Source organism: Clupea harengus, chromosome 5, assembly GCF_900700415.2.
Source record: "Clupea harengus chromosome 5, Ch_v2.0.2, whole genome shotgun sequence".
NCBI classification, from domain to species: domain Eukaryota; kingdom Metazoa; phylum Chordata; class Actinopteri; order Clupeiformes; family Clupeidae; genus Clupea; species Clupea harengus.
The window spans coordinates 1,825,993-1,844,465 of record NC_045156.1 but is presented as its reverse complement, the minus strand read 5'-3'; the positions used below and the strand labels follow the sequence as shown (position 1 = coordinate 1,844,465).

Genomic DNA, 18,473 nt, shown 5'->3' with positions numbered 1-18,473 from the left:
CAACAAACATCTAGTAAATTACCGACATCTCACACTGTTTTAAATAAGTTAATAAACTTTATTCATCGACCCAGTATAAACAAGGAACAACATCAAAAAAGAGTCTAGATCTCTAGTGATACACATCGGCATGGAGAAGCGCTTCCGAATGAGAAAGAGAGAGACTAAGACGGTGATGATTCTTTTGCCCTACATGGACACACGTACACAAATCTCAAACATCTGCACCTCCCATCTCTTGCATGACCACAAGCCAGTCAGTCTACAAGCAAAAATGGATGAACCCAAAGAACAGACACATGCAGAGAGATAGTAAAGCGCTGTTATGAAATGGTTTCGTGTAGTCAGGTAAAAACCAAGATCAGCTCTTTAGAAACGTTGTTTGTTTATATTTTTTTAATATATAAATGATCTGAAATATACAAAAAAGTATATTACACTTTTTTTTTTTTTTTCATGGCGCAATTCTGAGACGCTCAGCAATCTAGCCTACACGTCCCTTTAAAGTACGACACACTACTGGCGCTCGACTAAATTTACACGCTATGTACTGTACCAGTCTCACACGGCGTCAGCAGACTGTTCCCACGGAGGAAAAACGAAATCAAAAGAAAAATTAGCAGCAGAATATTTTCAAACACAGACCTACTGAAACGGACCAGGCCTCACATATACCATTGCCCTTGAGCCATGATGAACGGCAACATCATGAGATGGACCTTGAAGTACTAACAACTGCAAAGCAACGCATTAGGTATGACTACTTAAACTATATCTCACCCAATCACCAATAACCACTGCAGAGAGTCCCGCTGTGCTAATAATGACGTACAGTATAGTCTTGAAAATAAATATGTGGTAGAAGTTAAGGCTTTTTCTTCAGGACCTGAGGATTTTTAAACACATGATGAGGCACACACAAGGCAAAGAAGAGCTCTATACGTACAACAATGCATGGATGAGGTGACAGCCATATGATCTAGTCTTCAGTACAATAGTGGTCAGAGCGAGTCCGCAAGGAAAGACTGCACTTACAGAGAAGAGAGAGGGAGGGAGATAGGACGTTCACCCTCGTTGCTGGGAAGCATATTCTCGTTCATCTTTCTACCATTATGATTTTCTGTTATTGGAATCTGCAGTCAAGGGGATTACTTTAGTGCAATGCTGACGAACGGGAGAGTAAACATTAAGGAGTGGTCATGTGGTCTAAATTTGATTGCATGACCCATAGAGTTAGAAGTTCAAGACTTCATCTGGAAATAATAATAAAACTGAATTACAACACACATCAAAAGGGTTCGAAGAGGGGTTTTCAAAGCAATCCCATTTGTTTTATGCAGTCAGAGAATGTAAATGACATGCATCTACGGCAGCTCCTACACATCCATAAGCCTGTCCAGAAACTGGGTTCAGATCAGTTTCAAGTCGATTCAAAAGAAATTTATAAAAAGCTAGATATGTCATACAAAATACGCATATAAGATTTTTTTTAATTTTTTTCTCTTTTTCTAAGCTGCTTTGGTAACAACAGACTCGAGCCTTGTTTTTCGCCCATTCCTTAGTACGTGGCAGGGACCTCGTAACCTCCGAGCCCTGCTCATCTCGGTAACGTTTCTCTCTCCTCAGACCTCTCTTGCTCTCTAGCTTCTAAATGAATGGATCTAGTTTAAGGTGGTCGTTTTCGTTGCGGCCCGTCCGATTCCTGCCCTCTGTGCAGGCAGCTTTGGGTCATCTCTCTCCACAATCCGGTTCGTCATAAGGATGTCCGTGCTGTGAAGGAAAGTGCTATTGTGCTGAGCGCCGACAGGGTGGACACTGTGGAGGCTGAGCCCATCGCAGGGGAACCTGAAACATACAAGGACAATATTTAATTTAATATATTTCTATACCCTTCCATCAACATTGTCTACAGACACTTTACAGAACCCAAGGCCTTAACGCCCTTAGAGCAACCAGGCTTGCCATGGGGGCCGTGACAGGAGAGATTTTACTTCAGTACGATACCACATGTATAATTGCATGACATCGTGATTATGATATATGCAACTCACAAATCCTCCCCTTTGACTTGATCATACCCATTCAGTGAAATAAAGCAACCCATTCAACAACATCGCCCTGTCTGAATGTGTCTGTCTTGAGCGATGAGCTCTATGGAAACGGCAAAAGGAGAAGTCGAGCTCTTATAGATTTCCCCTGGTCTCGCTTTTCCTTATTCAATAGAGAGGGTCAGGGAGGGCAGAGCCGGCTATTTTCCTTTCTAAGCCAGAGGGGAGTGTTTGCGGTGAAGGTTGACACATGTTAATTGCGAGGTTATAAAGCAGCGGGCGCGGGCGGCAGTAGGCAGGCGAGCCGGTCGTCTCTTCCTGACCTGATATTCTGGGGATGGTGATTTGTCTGCTGCTGCTGCCCTCGCCGCCCTCTCCAAAGGGCTTGATCTGGATGATGTACTCCTCGTCGGTGGGGAGGGAGAGCTCCACCGAGGTGGTGTTGGTCTCCATGACGCTGGGCCGACTGTGCCTGTTCCGTTTGTAGAGCACCTTCAAACAAAAAGAAAGGAAGAGGGGAGGGAGGGGAAAAAAACGACAGCGAGAGAAAGTGAGGGATTTTTTTCGAGGTCAGAGGCTCAGCCCTAGTGAGAGTGGAGGAGGTAAAAGTTCAACCTAATCCACCCGCCGCCCTGCTGGCTTACTTTGTAGCCCATGACCTCCGACTCGTTCTCCAGGGCTTTCACTCGTTCCCAGTTCAGGATGATCTTGGAGTTCGACGTGTTCCACATGACTTTAAGTGGAGGCTGGCTGGGAGCTGAAGCACAATAAAATAAAACAGGAAAAAGTGAACATCATGGAAGAGGAGGCAAAAGTGGAGTAGAAGTAAAGAGAGAAAAATAAAAAGTAGGGGGGGATGAATCAAAAGAAGAGGAAGAAAAGAAGAAACAAAGAACAGAAATAAGATTTCAGAAGAGGAAGAACAATAATAAATAAAGGTAAAGAAGGTAGCGAGATAAAGAGTAAAAGTAGTAAGAAGGAAGGAAACAGAAGGGGTCACCCAGAGGGGTCTCTCATGTCTCCTACACGAGGCCGGGACTCACGTGGCTTCTTGGTGGTGACGTTGGAGATGCCGCTCGGGGGTCCGGAGCCCGCCGTGTTGTATGCTCGCACCGTCACGTAGTAGGTGGTACTTCCTTTCAGACCCTGGATAATGGCCGACGTCTGATTGCCCACCGTCCTCAGCACGCTTGCCGTCTCCTCCTTTTCCGTCTTCTCCCAGTATCTCAGCTAGAGAGAGGAGGACAGAGTCCCACTTTGACCCTCAAGGCTTCCATTACAGGGATTACAGCGGATCTCCAACCAAAATACACAACGGCTTAACGAACAAAGTATTTTTAAATGAATGAATAACTACAGGCCTCATGGTCATCCCAAAATGGAGTTTGAAGGGATAAGGCTCTGTAGTCCGCTGCTGAATGTTGAAAATGTATTCTAATGAGAGCTCGGTAATGTGTTTTGGTTAATTTAAGTATTGTTCCCCGCAGCATTAGCATCGGCATCCTGCTGACGTGCTCTTTGTCTTAGACAATACCTGTGTGTATATGTGTGTGTGTGTAAAAGTGTGACTGCTGGCAGATGTTACTTATGCAGTGTTTACGAAAATGGACTCGCCGTGCGTTACGCCCTACGTTATTATCCGTGTCCGTCACCACAGAAACACAAGCTGAACGCACGCCAGTCACTCGGCTCCGACACTGCGTCCAATGGGGCGTTATCTGTTAAAAGAGCTCCGCTCTGACCTTCTCACAGCGGCGTATCTATATCACAGACAGTTAGCGCACCACTGGAGGCATGCACTGAGTGCTGGTTAAGAGGTATTTAAATGACGCTGCCAAAAAAAAAAAAAAAAGCCAAATCATGAGGTAACTGAATTTCACAGCTGTCAAGCTGAAACTGATAAAAGCTTTTCTTTGTCACGGGGAGTGGGAGCCGAGAGGCGACGGATGACAACACAAATATAATTTGCCTTCGCTCACGCTGCAGCACCTCGCCTCGCGCCGGCTCAAGAGGACTGTTTACTTAGGCCGGCCAGCCAAGCATGAGCCCAGGACAGCCCACTCTCTGCATCTAATGGATCGAACCTGTGCCCTCATTCAAATATTAGATTTCCGTAGTCTGGTGAAAACTGTTGGGACGCTGTTTGAGGTCCTGTCACCTGCTAACTGTGTGCTTGGCTGAGTTCATTTTTTTGTTTTGTTTCCCATCCGCCTGCACAAATCACATTAACACAACCTCTGCTTCATTCAGAGTAGGCAGGAAAAGAAAAAAAGCAAACATATGGAGCAATGACCAAACGACATGTGTTAGTGGTCAATTAAATTACCAATGCCCAAGGCGCATTAAGAACTGACAAACATCAATAACGGAGGAGGATGACACGCACGTACGCACACACACACACACACACACACACACACACACACACAGAACTCCGTTCTGCTACTGCTGCTTTGTGTTGCGTTCTGTGTGTGTGGCCGGTCATAACAAACACTTTTGAGGATGTGACGCATTTTTTGTCTCCAAGGACACTGTGTTGTATGCTGTCTGGCTACAATATGTCTGGCTCCCGAAATACCAAAGACGTTTCAAATTGTGCTGAAGGAAACAACACGTTTGCCAAAGTAATCTCCCTAAAGTTCACCTCCTCTGTGTGCAACCCTATGCAGAAAAAAAAACCACCACAGGAAGAGCTGATGTAAAAGCCAGGTGTGCTAACAGCCCTGCTTTCTTTCTGATCACTCTCACTTTGTTCAGTACGCACCTCGTAGCCGAGGATTCTTTTGCTCTGGTCGGGCTTCTTGCTTGTGTACCAGGGCAAGCCTCTCCATGTCACCTCCACGTCTGAAGCCGACAGACTCTTGGCACGGACTCTGTTGGGTGTTCGCACCGGCTCTGAGATGAATGCAAAGCAGGCAATACAAACAAAAAACAAACAATCACACACCGACAGGCAAACAAAAAAGACGTTTCAATACCATTAGCATGTAAGTGGCTCCATATCTTTCTAGCACAGGGATGAGACTGAAAACTGAATTGTAGCTCAAGGCCATAATGATCAGACAAAAAAATGATTCCCCCCCCCCCCCCCCACCCATTCCACATAATCGTACATTTACAATTAGACTCGGGCAAGCAAATTGCCCATGGCTGGTCAAAATTGGCACGTAAAAATGTGAGCTTCAGAGTCTGGCACATTAGAAAAATACCTTGATGTGCATACTCTTGAAATGCCAATGATCAACGTGGGTAAGCGACCATACTTAATACATCTTACTCCTCAGATGCCACAGCGAGGAACCACAGGCCATGGGAAATCATGCATTCATAGTGGTTGCCACTGAGAGACAGATGCCATTGACAGTTAGCAGTGTCCCTCACCCTCCTCGGCGGAGTACACGGTCACTGTGGGTCCGAAGGGGCCCTCTCCTTTATTGTTGTAGACGCCCACTTTGACTTGGAAGGGCGAGAAGGGCTGGACGCTGTCGTTTTTGAAGATGTATCTGGAGGCGTCGGCCAAGGGCACGGCGGCCTGCATCCAGCCTGTGGCGTTGAGCGGCCTGAAGGCCACCACGTAGCCGAAGCCTTCGCCATTCTGCAGCTCCTCAGGGACAGGCTGTGCACAGACACAAACACACACGTACACAGATACATACATTGAAAAAAAGAAGACATACAAGTAAGGGCTAGTGTATAGTCCGCCGGTAATTCTTTTAAAATATATCCCGACAGGACGATACAGGTCTCGTAATGACTGGCAGACTATATTATTCTGCTTATTATATGATTACTTGCCAAACACAGTCTTTTTTAGTGATTTTGTTGCCATTTCGTGAGAAAAATATAGTTCTTTATGCAACAAGAGTTATACCTAATGTTTCAGGTGTTGCATAACGCATTACTTGCCGCCTTCAATGTGTTTGCATTATGATAAATGAACAGACTGCTTGCGGAATGCTATGAAAGATGTGAATCAGAAGCACAAAACCCATTGCCCATTGAAGCAGCCATTACTTTTTCAGCGGTCATTATCAAGAAATATAAGACCTCCGAACTTTGGGATGGCCCATTAAATTCAATGAAACTTAGCATTCTGGGAGCTGTCTATCAAGTGCACATAAATACATACAGATACAGGGGCTAAATACACACATGCTCCAATATTAATAGGCGTGTACACACACACACACACACACACAGAAACAGAAATATCCATATACTCACACACATCCATCCATATGCACAGAAATAAATAAACACACACACACACCAGCATGTATGCACATACACTCATGCGTGTGCGCTCACACACAAACCAGTATTTATGCACATATACTCATACGTGCACACACACACACAACATACACACACAGTTATTTGAAAATAAATGAGCCCAGGAAGCATTATGAATTTATGGAGGCCAACCTTAAATCAGTATAGCAGTCCCCCATGTTTTTCTTAATGTCTGTGCAAAACTGCACTTCCACTGAACTTCCATGGTTGCCAAAATGTCATTTGTAAGAAACGAGACAGCTGCAGCACCACCAGCAGCAGCAGATTATTTCAGCTGTGTACTTGAATATGCCTTTTCAAAAAACACACTGATAAAAACCTTGCCGCGTGAAAAATAGCGAGGAAAAAAAAATGCCAGGGAAAAAAAAAAGAAGGAAAAGAAAAATCTTTGAAAAGTTGTCCGTAACTTTGAAAGAAGGCATTTTTTTTCCTCTGTTTAATTATCTTATTAAAAGCTCAAAGGCATTTCTCTTCCCCTGGGTGACAGCAGCAGTTATTGCCTCTCTATTCTTTAATATGAAATGCCATACATAAACCTGGCTGCCTCTTATTGATGGAACAAAACAAGGGGATGCTGATGGAATAAAGAGGCTGTCCTCTCTCTCTCTCTCCCCTGCCAGGCCGTGTGTGTCTGTCTGTCTGTGTGAGTGTGGTTGCCGTGACGACCCGCTTACCTCCCAGGTGATGACTAGCTCTGAGCGGCTGCCCCCTCCTCCGCTCACATTGGCCGGCGTGACCTTTGGCACTGCAGAGAAGAAAGAGAGAGAGAGTTACAGAGAGAGACAGAAAGAGCGTGAGAGAGAGATACAGAGAGAGAGAGCACATTGTCAACAAGAGTCTTGTGCTTTCTAAATGCCAATTTGTAATTAAAGCATTTGAACCATGAGCGGAGTCTCAATCACTTTGAAAAAGAAAGCGGGGTTTCTGAAGAGCCATTTGATTGTAATTCACTGCCAGGGAGGAAGTCCTTAGAATTGGACACGTGTTGAGGTGGGAGAAGTACGGCTTGTCAGAAGTGCTTACAGGTTTCTTTGGTCCGTGCTTGCTTGGAGGGCTTGCTGGGCTCTCCGGTTCCGATGGCGTTGCTTGCCAGGACTCGGTACTCGTACTCCACCCAGGGGCTCAGGTCGGTCACGGTGGCCGTCAGACGCCGCCCCCCCACCAGCTCCGGAACTGGCACAGAAAACAAAAATACCCCTCCCGTGAGCTCTGGCCTGCCTACACTGCAGCACGCTGATTGACTAACAACCACACAAACACACACACACACACACTGCTGTGACTTAGAGGGTGGAAAGAGAGGGCAGCTATTTCACTTAATATGGACAGTTCTGTAGTCCTTTGGCCACATGGCTTCAGCGGGAGGGTGACCTCCAGCCTGACCAACCCAGTGGCATGGAGGACACAGCAACTCTGTAAGTGCATTAACCAATTAAGCACAACGCCCAAAACGATGCCCCATGGTTCTAATTTACTGTGTCCTTTATGACCTTATTCATCATCTTGTGGCCACTGCTAATGCCTGATTACAGACAGAGTAAAGAGCTGACCTGTCACACTGAATGAGATTCTGGCAAATTCTAGGAAACTCAAACAAAATGTCATATGAGGACATGCAAGCCCAGTTATGATTCTGTCCTTGGGGACAGAATGATGATCAACTCAGAGTTTCCATCCTTTTGCCAAATACTTCCTACTTTGCCTTCTCTGATTCACCCATGCAAAAACAAACAGCAGATTATGGTAAAGCAAACAAAAACAAACATCCTTAGGACCACAATTGAACTAGAAAACAGGAGGAAAACTGGAGGAAAAACTCAGAGCGTTCTGGTGGGTATCCGTATTGAACGCGGAGGCTGGTTCGAGGCCTTACCTGTGGTGACGGCCTGCCAGCCCAGCGAGAAGGGCGTCCTCGCCTGGATGGTGTATGCGGTAATTGGACTGTGATTATCAGGCCCAGGCCTCCAGGAGAGGGAAGCTGTGCTATCGCTGATTTCTTCCACATGGACGCTCGTGGGCGGGCCCGGAGGACCTAAAACGCGGAGCAGCCATGCAAACCATGTTATTTCATCTCACTCTAGTTTATTTTATAATTTTTTCCTCTCTCTCTCTCTCTGTCTTTTCCCAGGCTGAGCACTGGCCTTCTTATCGCCGTGTGCCTGAAGCAAGAGTGTGCAGCTGGTGAAACCTGCTACCCCCCCACACCCCAACCTCCCCCCACCCCCTCCTGCGCTGGTATTTTCACAGAGTTAATCTGTCTAATTAGATTATACAGTACCCCCCCTGTTTTCATCTTCTGACGCAGGAAACCCCTCGCTATCTTTTGTTTGAATCTAAAAATGTGTTTAATACCTTCATCAAATATGGGGCCTGTTTTGCATATTGTGTGAAAAGAAGGAAATAAAAAATAACACACTCACACACATCACAAAGAACTTTGAAAATTAATACAGCCACAACAAAGGCGTTTCAATGGCAGAATGCATGTAGAAAAGCCAATAGCAAAGCCGTGCCTTTTTCACTTGTTAGAGTTAATAAAGCAGCCTTCTTGGAGTGAAGCACAGCTAAATGAGGGAGTTATGTGACTGGTAATTTAAAAAAAAAGAGAAACCCAGGCCCCATGCTGGTCTGCTTCTAGACTGCCTCAGGCACACGGGCAAATGTGGAGTTGAAATCGGTTACTGAGGAGCCAGGAGTCGTGAGTGCACCTCGAACAATCAGGTCTGTGGCGATGGAGATGCTGTCCACCTTGGTCTGCACGGCGCAGGTATACTTCCCAGCATGCCTCAGCTGAATGTTCCGGATCATGATATCCCCGGAAGAGTGCTGCGACAGAGCCAGAGAGCCAGACAGACACAGACAGATCAACAACAAGCATCCGCTCGTAAGTGCACTAATGATCAAATGAGAACGATGATACAGTGTCTTTTACAGTTATTTATCTAAGAGACACTTGCATCTAAAGTGAAACAACACACAGTACATGAGGACATTTATCTGTATGTCTGCGACCCGGGAAACCTGTGAGTTTGACGTAGCTATTGCCTTGATTTCCCAGCTAAGCAACAGGTGCGTATGATGTAATACCATGGGTAGAAGATTGGAGTCTAACATTCTCTCAGCAGCAACCTGTGGATGAAATGGATGTGTGTTATACCTCCTGCCATCCGGCTCTCTGTAATTATCGTCTGTTAGAACCTGTGTGGCATTTTCACAAAGGGGGAAGAAGCTAGCGGTTTGCCAATTTTAAGATGTTTCTTTCTCGGCCACTTCTGCTAGGGTCATAACAGCTCCTTCCTGCCTCGCCACCGCTTAATATGCCACGGAGGAAAGGAAGACTGATGAATTGAACGAGGCAAAAGCAGTTGTACAATTAAAAAGGGTTCATGAAGTTTAAATGGAACGGCATACGAGTGCTTGTAAGCGCCGGAGCAGAGTCATTTGTTACAGCGCACTGAGGCTTAATTATAAATTGCATTAACACGTGCGGGAGACTGTCAGCGAGCGCTCACTATAATGGAAAACCTGACAAAGTATCTGCGTCGTAAATCCATCCTTGACTTTCATTTCATCGCTGGGGCTAATAATTATCACCTCTGTGCGAAAAGGGGGGCTCGGCTTCGCAGTATAAATGTTAGGAGTGAACCTTTTGAAAAGCAGGCGTGTGTTGTATCAAAAATGCATTAATCTACGTTGTCTGCGCTGGGGAAGACGTGTCTGTCTGTCAGCGCACTTTTCCTCCAAACGCATACGGCTTATGTCATTATTTCACAAATGATGCAAGACCACAGCTATTAGAGACTGGACTCAGATGAACGTCTACCAGACTGCTGAAGGGGGGAAAAAACAATAGCTCTTTCATCTATTGTCTGACAGACCATAAATAACACTGCCATACACAGTGGCATATAAAGAGCGTGTCTTTTTTTATACGATCGAAAGGTTCATTATGTGCTAGCGTGGGGTGTAATTTTACAACCTTGGTGATATATATGTCTGTGCAATGGGCTGTATTGAGATATAACACGCTCGTCAGCACTTACTCCTCCGACTTTCTCAAAGTAGCCGCCGTGGCTTCCGAAGTTGATGAGCTGCTCATTGAAGAACCAGGTGAAGCGGGGCTCCAGGGAGGGGTCATGGGTCACCTGGCAGGGCAGGACGATGCTCTCCCCCACCGTCACGTCCAGCGTCGCCGGCTGGGTGGTGATCACCGTGGGCTCTGTGACACAAAAGAAAAACAACCCATGAGTGGAATCTCCAATAGCACACGGGGACTTCCACTGCCCATTGTTCATGGTCACAATGGCACTGTCAGCCTCAAATGGATGAATAATATGCTCCAGGTCTGCACAATTGTCCTGAGTAAACTCCTGGATGGACAGGGCGGCAGGGCGCGGCTGAGCTCTGCAACTCGCTCACACTTCAGTCTCTGGAAACCCTCCTGCAGCCTGGCCCTGTGCAGCCCAACAACAACACCTCAGCGCCTCATTCCCAGCGCATTTTCTTTTCAAATCCCCCCCCAAAGCGCCACCATACACACAATCGCATTCTGTCTCACCTAAGAGAGCAGCAGACCCCACCTTCCTCAGTATACACACACACACACACACACCACACACACACACCACACACACACACACACACCTCCTCCCTGCCTCTCCACACACTCCGAGCCGTAGCAGGGAAGGATAGTGGCCATGAGAGAGATAGGAATGGTAAGTGTGTGGGAAGAGCATAGGGCTCCTCTGATGTGGCAGTTCCTCTTTCCCCCGCAGGGGGGCGCTGTTAGTATACCACTGTAGCTCTCCGGTTCTGAGCACAGGCTAAATTAAGCATGGCAAACGATCCCCAGACGGACAGACATTCATGTGGAAAACACCAGCAGTGCAATCTTCATACGGTGTGCTCTCGCCATATTTGCATTGAATGTCCTCTACGCTACAAACACACACACACACACACACACACACACACACACACACACACACACACACACACACACACACACACACAGAAAAGAAGACACAAATGTTTTTGTGGAACATACACTCAAAAGCTCCTGGAAGTCTCTCGAGCAGCACTGAATCTTGCACTGAATGCGTGACAGAATTTAAACACATCACAATGCCTCCATTGGGCTCCAATGCCAGGCAGGAGGGTCTTGAATGGCGGACACGTCCAGTCTGTGCTCGCTGAGGTGGGTGGAGCGCTGGGTGGCATGAGCTCCATATCTGCATGCCACCTGCTCCGTAACAGTCGAGGGACGGATCAACCACCTGTGTCTCACTGACCATTCCATTGCCAAACTTCCATCCGCGTGTTACACTGGCGTCTCTCCACAGTTGCGTGAATTCCCATGCCTCTCTTCTAAAGGGCTTTCAGCTCCACCCACCCACCCACACACATGCACACACACACACACATACACACACACACACACACACACACACACACACACACACACACACACACACACACATACACACTCACATTCACACTCACACAGGGAGAACGAGAGAATCGACCCGCGCATCTAAGTGAAGTACATTTCTCCACAGGTGGGAATTTCATAATCCCACGTTTACGAGACGCGAGCCACATGCACGTAGGCAGGTAGAACCCAGTCCTCCCGTGAGTAAACAGACGAGCTCCGTTAATATCTCTTTTCAGCTTGGAGCTGTGGGCACACGGAGCCACACATGACACACACCACCACTCACAACACTGTGAAAGAAATATGCTATATAATTATTATCATGTGTGTTGTAGTTTGATATTAGTTTGTTAAATAGAAGTCTCAGCTGTTTCCTTTGTTCTGTGAGAGGAAGTGTGAATCTGTGAGAACGGGAGATGGGGAACTCAGAGGTGTCATGAGATGTTTAGGTTAAGACTGATTTATTGTTGTAAGACCCAGAGTCTGGGTTTGGGGGTTTTAGGTAAACATTCTTATCTCTGGGAACCAGGGACGAGAGGGTACAACCATGGGAGTGTCATGTCTGAGTTCTGTGATATTTTCTTGAATAAATGGTCAGGCATTTTACCAGAGGCAGGCCAGCCTTCGGTTGAGAATTGAGTGCAGCCACCTGAGTCTGAGCTTCTGGGTTTCTTGTGGTGGTTGGAGACAAAGAGAGGAAGACAGAGAATGAGAACTATGTGTCTTATTACTCCACTCCATCATCATTGATGACAGACAGTGTGGATAACTCCTGTTTAAAAACGGTGACCCCTGGAGGGCTCTCCAGCATAATTTGACTGATATCCATCTTGTATGATACCTTGTTACGAACTGTCATTATAGGTGGGGGGGTGGGGGGGGGGCGACCTGCGCACGCTGCAGGGTCAATCAGAGACGAGATGAAGTGTGTGACGTGAGCAACGTGAGCAACGTGAGGCTCGGCGTGGCGGCTGCACGCGCCAGGAAAGTGGCTACGGGGGCAGACAGTGGAAACTGGAGACGGGGGAAAATTGCACAGTAATCACGTTAGAGGGAAAGGTCAAAGAGGACCGGCTGACTGTTTACATGCGGAATTAATGGGGTGGCATCTCTCTGTTCTCCCCCCCCCACACACACACACACACTCTCGCTTTACACATTCACACACACACACACACATACACAAACACATACATGCACACACACACATACATGTACACACTTTCACTCATATATAACACATATATGCACAAGCACAAGCACAATCACTCACATACATAAACACACACACAGACACACACACACACACACACAAACACATTCACTCTCAGACACACATATCCACATTCACACTCACTCACACACACACATGCTGTGCCCAGCCTTCCGTGAGTGAATGCCTCAGCCACAGACAGCAGTGAAAAAAACAAACATGGCAGCGGGCTCTGCAGCACGGCACAGCCCTGGATTTAATGGCCCCTGGAAGCATGTGTGAATGTGAGTTCTACTCTGGTGTGACTGCTCTTTAGCCCTCCTCCTCCTCCTCCTCTTCCTCCTCCGCCTTCTCCTCCGCCTTCACCGCCACTACTGCTGCTGCTGCTGCCACGGAGGCGACCATGCGGGCTTCAATTATGTAGGGTCTCCGAGGGGGCCTGACAGCCAGCGGATCTGGTGGACTGGAAGACTAAGCAAACCCAACTCTGGATCATCCCGCCACGATGGTAACGGCCGTAAGATATGGCTAAAGGTCAAACATGGCCGAGGAAAAATGAGACCCGGAAGGGGGAGTTCTCCGAGGGGGACGATCGAAACCGTGTCTGATCCAAAGGCATCCCTTTTCTTTTCAAAGCTAGCTAGCTATTATACTCGGAAAAACATGGCAACATGCGGTTTAGTATCATCTCAATTCACCTGCACTGCATTCCTCCTTTTGAAACAAAGGACCCTTTCAGTTCTCTGTTTAATTCTTTTTATTTTCAGGTTTTCCTTCCTGAACCGACTGCTTGGTGGCCTTGAATCAATTAAGAGCAAAGCTTTCAAGAAAAAGCATGAATGCAGCAGCACGGTGTCCTTAGGACATGAAGGAAATTCTCTCAAGGACAAATCTCAAAGGCTCTGTTGGTTGTGGTGAGAAAAAAAAAAGAAAAACAAACTACGGCATGCATGCCTGCACACACAGACAAACACACTCACACAAACACACCGTCTTTTTTTCCACACCTGTCTCTATTCACACAAAGGAACACAGGAGTCCTCCTCACTCAGTCATGTGGGATTGTGCCACTCCTGTTGTGCCCCTCAACCAATGACGGGCTTTTATGCTTCTGGTGGCCATTCAATGCACTATTTCATAAGACTGCCCAAGGAGAAGGAAGCAAAAATCAAAAGTTGATATAAAATCCTCTTCTTTTTTTCCCCCTTTCCTTTGTTTTTTTCTTACTTTCTGCTCACATCCCCCCAAAAAACACTTCACATAAAATGTTCAAAAAATACAGCTTCAATCTGAAACACCTGAGGAGGTGACGAAAGGGATAGCCATTATCACCTGACAAAATGGAGTCTTAGACCTGTGTGATCATCTATTAGGGGCCTGGGTCTGGAGAGTCTTCAGAGTCTTCTCTCACACAACCTCAAGTTCTAGGCTAATTCAGAAGGTGATGCAATGGCCAAATGGCCTCCTGTTTGATTCCATTTGATGTCAATCAGCAAACGCCACATGGCCTCAGAAAAGAGTGCTGCCATGCACTGTGAGATGGATTACACCTGGGACTCAACCTGAACAGCCCTCAATAAGGAGTTCAGACAGTCTGAGCCATCAAAGACAAGAAAAAAATGATGTAGGAATCTATCTCCACTTTAATCTCTGTCAGAACAACGTCTCTAATAAGGACAGATTAATCCGGTTAACATCCCTCGGTGTTGAAATAATTGGGACATTAGTAAGCCTCATCTGTTGTGGCCAGTGCTCCTCCGTTTGGTAGGGGGGCTTGTTCATACTGAGGGTGAATGAATGTGTTGTGACAGGTATTTTTGCGGCACTCATCTCAATGCAGTCAATTTTAAACGAACCACTGTCATCTCCCATAAGGGCCTGTTCCATGGACGGAGATGCACAGACAAACCCTGTTTTGAGGCCCAAATGAAATTGTGAATGTAAATTACCCCGTCCCATTTTCATAGCATTATCAATTGTGACAGGGAGGCACTAGATCATACATGAGAACATTTGTATATCAGCTGAAGATGCAGCTCTCAAACAAGATATGATGGCAAGTAAACTATTAGGGGGGGGATGTCAAACAAAGCCCGCCTTCCTCCGCGCACAGCCAAATCGGGAGGTTAAATGCAATTTGCTGGAATTGAAAAACATCCGCCTACATGGGATGATCAATTAAGTTATCTTGACAGTATTGCTGTCGCCTGCTCTCTGTTAAGACACTCAATCTTGACAGCAAAAGCACACAAAAAAATCGGCATTGATAAAGAGAGCTTTAAAAAACAAAAAGCACCCCACTGAGAACTACAGCTACAAGCACCAAAGTACATCGGTCACACAAATTAGCCAATGTGTATTTTTACAACACAGACGAGAATCACATTTTTCTGCATCTCATGGTCAGTCTTTATTTCTACAAGACCTCACCCTTTGCATGTCAAAAACTAAATATCCATTTTGGTATACCTATGGGTAGGTTGAAATATCTGTGCCAAATGCAAGCCAGTAAATGTATGTTAATTCTCCTATTAGCAAGTTGCGGAAGTCGATTATATAATCTGAGATTGATATAAATCATTATAAAACCTCCAAGTAAAATTGACTCTTGAAGCTTCAGGATAGATGATCAAAGGGGTTTCTATGGCAACCACTTAGCATTTCTAAAAAAGAGGTTAATGATTTTTCAACAGTTAATAGTGCTAACAGAGGCAACTCATCTGGGTATGGGATTCAGAGGGCTTTAGCTATACTTTTGTGGTAGAGTCAAGAAAATGTAACAAAATGGACCTTTAACAAGTACTTGACAAGTGCTACTATTAGCCAACAACAGATATGTCTATTTGGTTCACAGAAATAAGACTTCAGACACCACAGTAGATACAAACACAGACCACTGAAGGTCTTTGCCAGGGAGAAATATAACGTGAGTCTTGTTTTGATGCAAGACCCGTGTACCAATTTTTGGCATAGCACTCATCTAATTTCTCATTGCATTCCTCCTACCAATTAGCATAGAAATGTTCTTGACTGATTGGGTTTAGTTGGGTATGTGACTGGGTATACTAACAAAAAATAATATATTAACTTCACTGAACTAATATGTAGGCAGGGACCTATGCCAGATACATATTACACATTTAATGAAATGACAGGGCTGCTATAGATGTAGCGCTCATAGCTAAATGTCTGGAGCAGGTTTGAGGAAATCAATATCACTGTGCAGACTACATACATCGATAATGCTTGCATTTTCTACTAAGGCTCCTGTCGTCAACAGAGCATGATGGCATGATCTGCATAAACACACATACAATCAATCGCTCCTGGTTTTGAGTGACAGGACAAAGCCCCCGTGACATGCATGAAAGCATGTCTTGCCATAATTTACTGTGTGTGATGCTATGACTTGACCCCCATGACTTTTCGGGACCGCACTGACAGAGTGATCCCCGACAGAGGGAAGACAGCTGGAGAAAGAAGGAGCACTCTCTCTTTGAGGCTGGGGTGAACAGAAAAAAATGGCTGTGTGTGTGTGTGTGTGTGTGTGTGTACCAAGCAACACAATACACAGCACATCCCGCCCTAGCCTCATCCATTGTTAATACAGCGTAATAAGTCACTGGTGCCGAGCAGACGAGCTACCCAGCATCCCACCAGGGTTCTCCAGCAGAATTTGTGACACTGCTGGCTCGTACTGTCTTTCTTTTTTTATTTTGTCCTTTTTTTTGTGCCAAACAAGGTGGGTGTGTGTCACTATGGGAGTGTGTGTGCCAGTGTGTGCCAGTGTGTGTGTGTGTGTGTGTCTGTGTGGGGGGGATGGGGGGGATGAGTGTTGCATTAAAAAGAAACACATTCCCTCACGAGAGATATGGTAAAATTGCAGTGCACTGTCCAAGACTGGCAGTGAAAGGGGTTGACTAAGAGGAGGGAAAGCAACACCGCTCTTCACTTAATGAGCATCCTGTGTGCGACTACATTCATTGCTGCAGATACCCATGTTCTACTGTTACAGACAACAGAGTGAAAAGTGCTTTGCATAATTGTGTGTGTTGACCAACAAAAAAAAGGAAACCCATCCAGGTGGTGATGCCTGATTTAATAAAGAGGAGAAAAACAGATGTTACAGCTATTGGAGACCAGTGTCATTCAGAGGTGTATTTGTAGTAATAACATACACTGGCACAAACACAGTGAGGAGGACCATCTAGAGACCAAAGATGGGGAACATTTTTACAAGTGTGTGAGTATTACCTTTAACCAGGAGACTCCCAGCACTGCTGGCCTCTCCAAACTGGTTACTGGCAACGCAGGTGTAGAGACCTGCATCTGATTTGGTCGCATTTGATATCCTCAGGCTTCCACTGTCCAAGATGGAAATCCTGCAAGGAAGTTGTGGAAACATGTTGATGAGACCCATTTTAAAACATAAAAATCAATCATGATAGACAGTAACATAATGAGGTGTCAATCATTAGTTAGTGTTCAAAAGTGTGTTCACATTACTTTTTTATAAACTTTGTACAAACAGATTAAGAAGTCTAAAAAGAAAATAAGTTGGTACTTCGGTAAATGGGTCAGACACTAGATACGGGACATTTGAATGTATTCGATACTCCACAAAACAGGTGTCCTCTTGAGAACGAAATGGTTTCTTTCAGACAAAGTACTGTCCTCTAAAACTTGCCTGCATCTATTTTAATCAGTGCACAATGAGACAAATTTACATCGATCAGAAATATGTCATTTCCTGAATGGCGACCCAACAGCATAAAAAGGTCAACTATTCTTCACAAGAAGCAGTGAATCCTACCCAATGCAAAAGCAAGAAACGGAAAACAGTGACCTTGAAAGTGGAGAGTGGTGGGTAGAAAGAGCACGAGAGACTCATTAATCTGTAGTGGATTCTAATGATCTGAAATGCTCTGCTGAATCGGCAAACTGTAAATATGAGTAGGACTCTGGGCCTGTAGTAAAAAAATAAAGGAGGAAAAAAAAATGGCGTAAAAATGAAATGTACTCTGTGAAGTGTGTGCCAGTAATGAGAGTTTGCACCATTTCCCAGCGTAAAAAAAAACAAACACTTTCATCCACGACTCTGTTTGGAAAGTAATTTAACATGGAAAGCAATTTAACATGGATGGGAAACATCCCAAGCAATTTGTTGAGATGTAGATGCCACACATTTGAATAGCTTGATTGCTCAGGGTAAGGCAAGCTTCATTTGGTTACAGTACCTTCTAGTCATTTTCAGAAAAAAAACACCGGATGTAAAAGTTATCGTGTTGACAAATGAGGGTAAGGAATAATCAATTCGGAAATCAGCTCAAGTGTAATGTTGCAAAATCAGTGCATGAACTGGGTTTTTTAAATGAAGGACTTAAATGCATTATCCTGTGGTAGAGCAAATTAATCTAATCCTGTTTGACAAGAAAGAAGTACTTGAATTACAAGGAGGTAAATAAAGAGTAATAGCCCTATATTT

The 18,473-nt window shown here is 45.4% G+C and overlaps 1 protein-coding gene across 1 annotated transcript in view; it reads right to left on the bottom strand.

The window, feature by feature from the left end:
- Nucleotides 1–37: 37 nt before the first annotated feature.
- The window catches only part of cntn4 (contactin 4), a 97,575-nt gene continuing 79,139 nt past the window's right edge, over nt 38–18,473 (bottom strand). Inside the window, exons 12-23 of the mRNA XM_012838633.3 lie at nt 17,243–17,370; nt 10,385–10,560; nt 9,050–9,167; nt 8,215–8,373; nt 7,365–7,514; nt 7,016–7,086; nt 5,430–5,664; nt 4,813–4,943; nt 3,092–3,278; nt 2,693–2,805; nt 2,372–2,540; nt 38–1,845 (exon numbers count right to left, since the gene is read on the bottom strand). Of these exons, the coding sequence (XP_012694087.2) occupies nt 1,754–1,845; nt 2,372–2,540; nt 2,693–2,805; nt 3,092–3,278; nt 4,813–4,943; nt 5,430–5,664; nt 7,016–7,086; nt 7,365–7,514; nt 8,215–8,373; nt 9,050–9,167; nt 10,385–10,560; nt 17,243–17,370 (1,729 nt within the window). The 3' untranslated portion in view covers nt 38–1,753. The remainder of the gene's footprint in view (nt 1,846–2,371; nt 2,541–2,692; nt 2,806–3,091; nt 3,279–4,812; nt 4,944–5,429; nt 5,665–7,015; nt 7,087–7,364; nt 7,515–8,214; nt 8,374–9,049; nt 9,168–10,384; nt 10,561–17,242; nt 17,371–18,473) is intronic.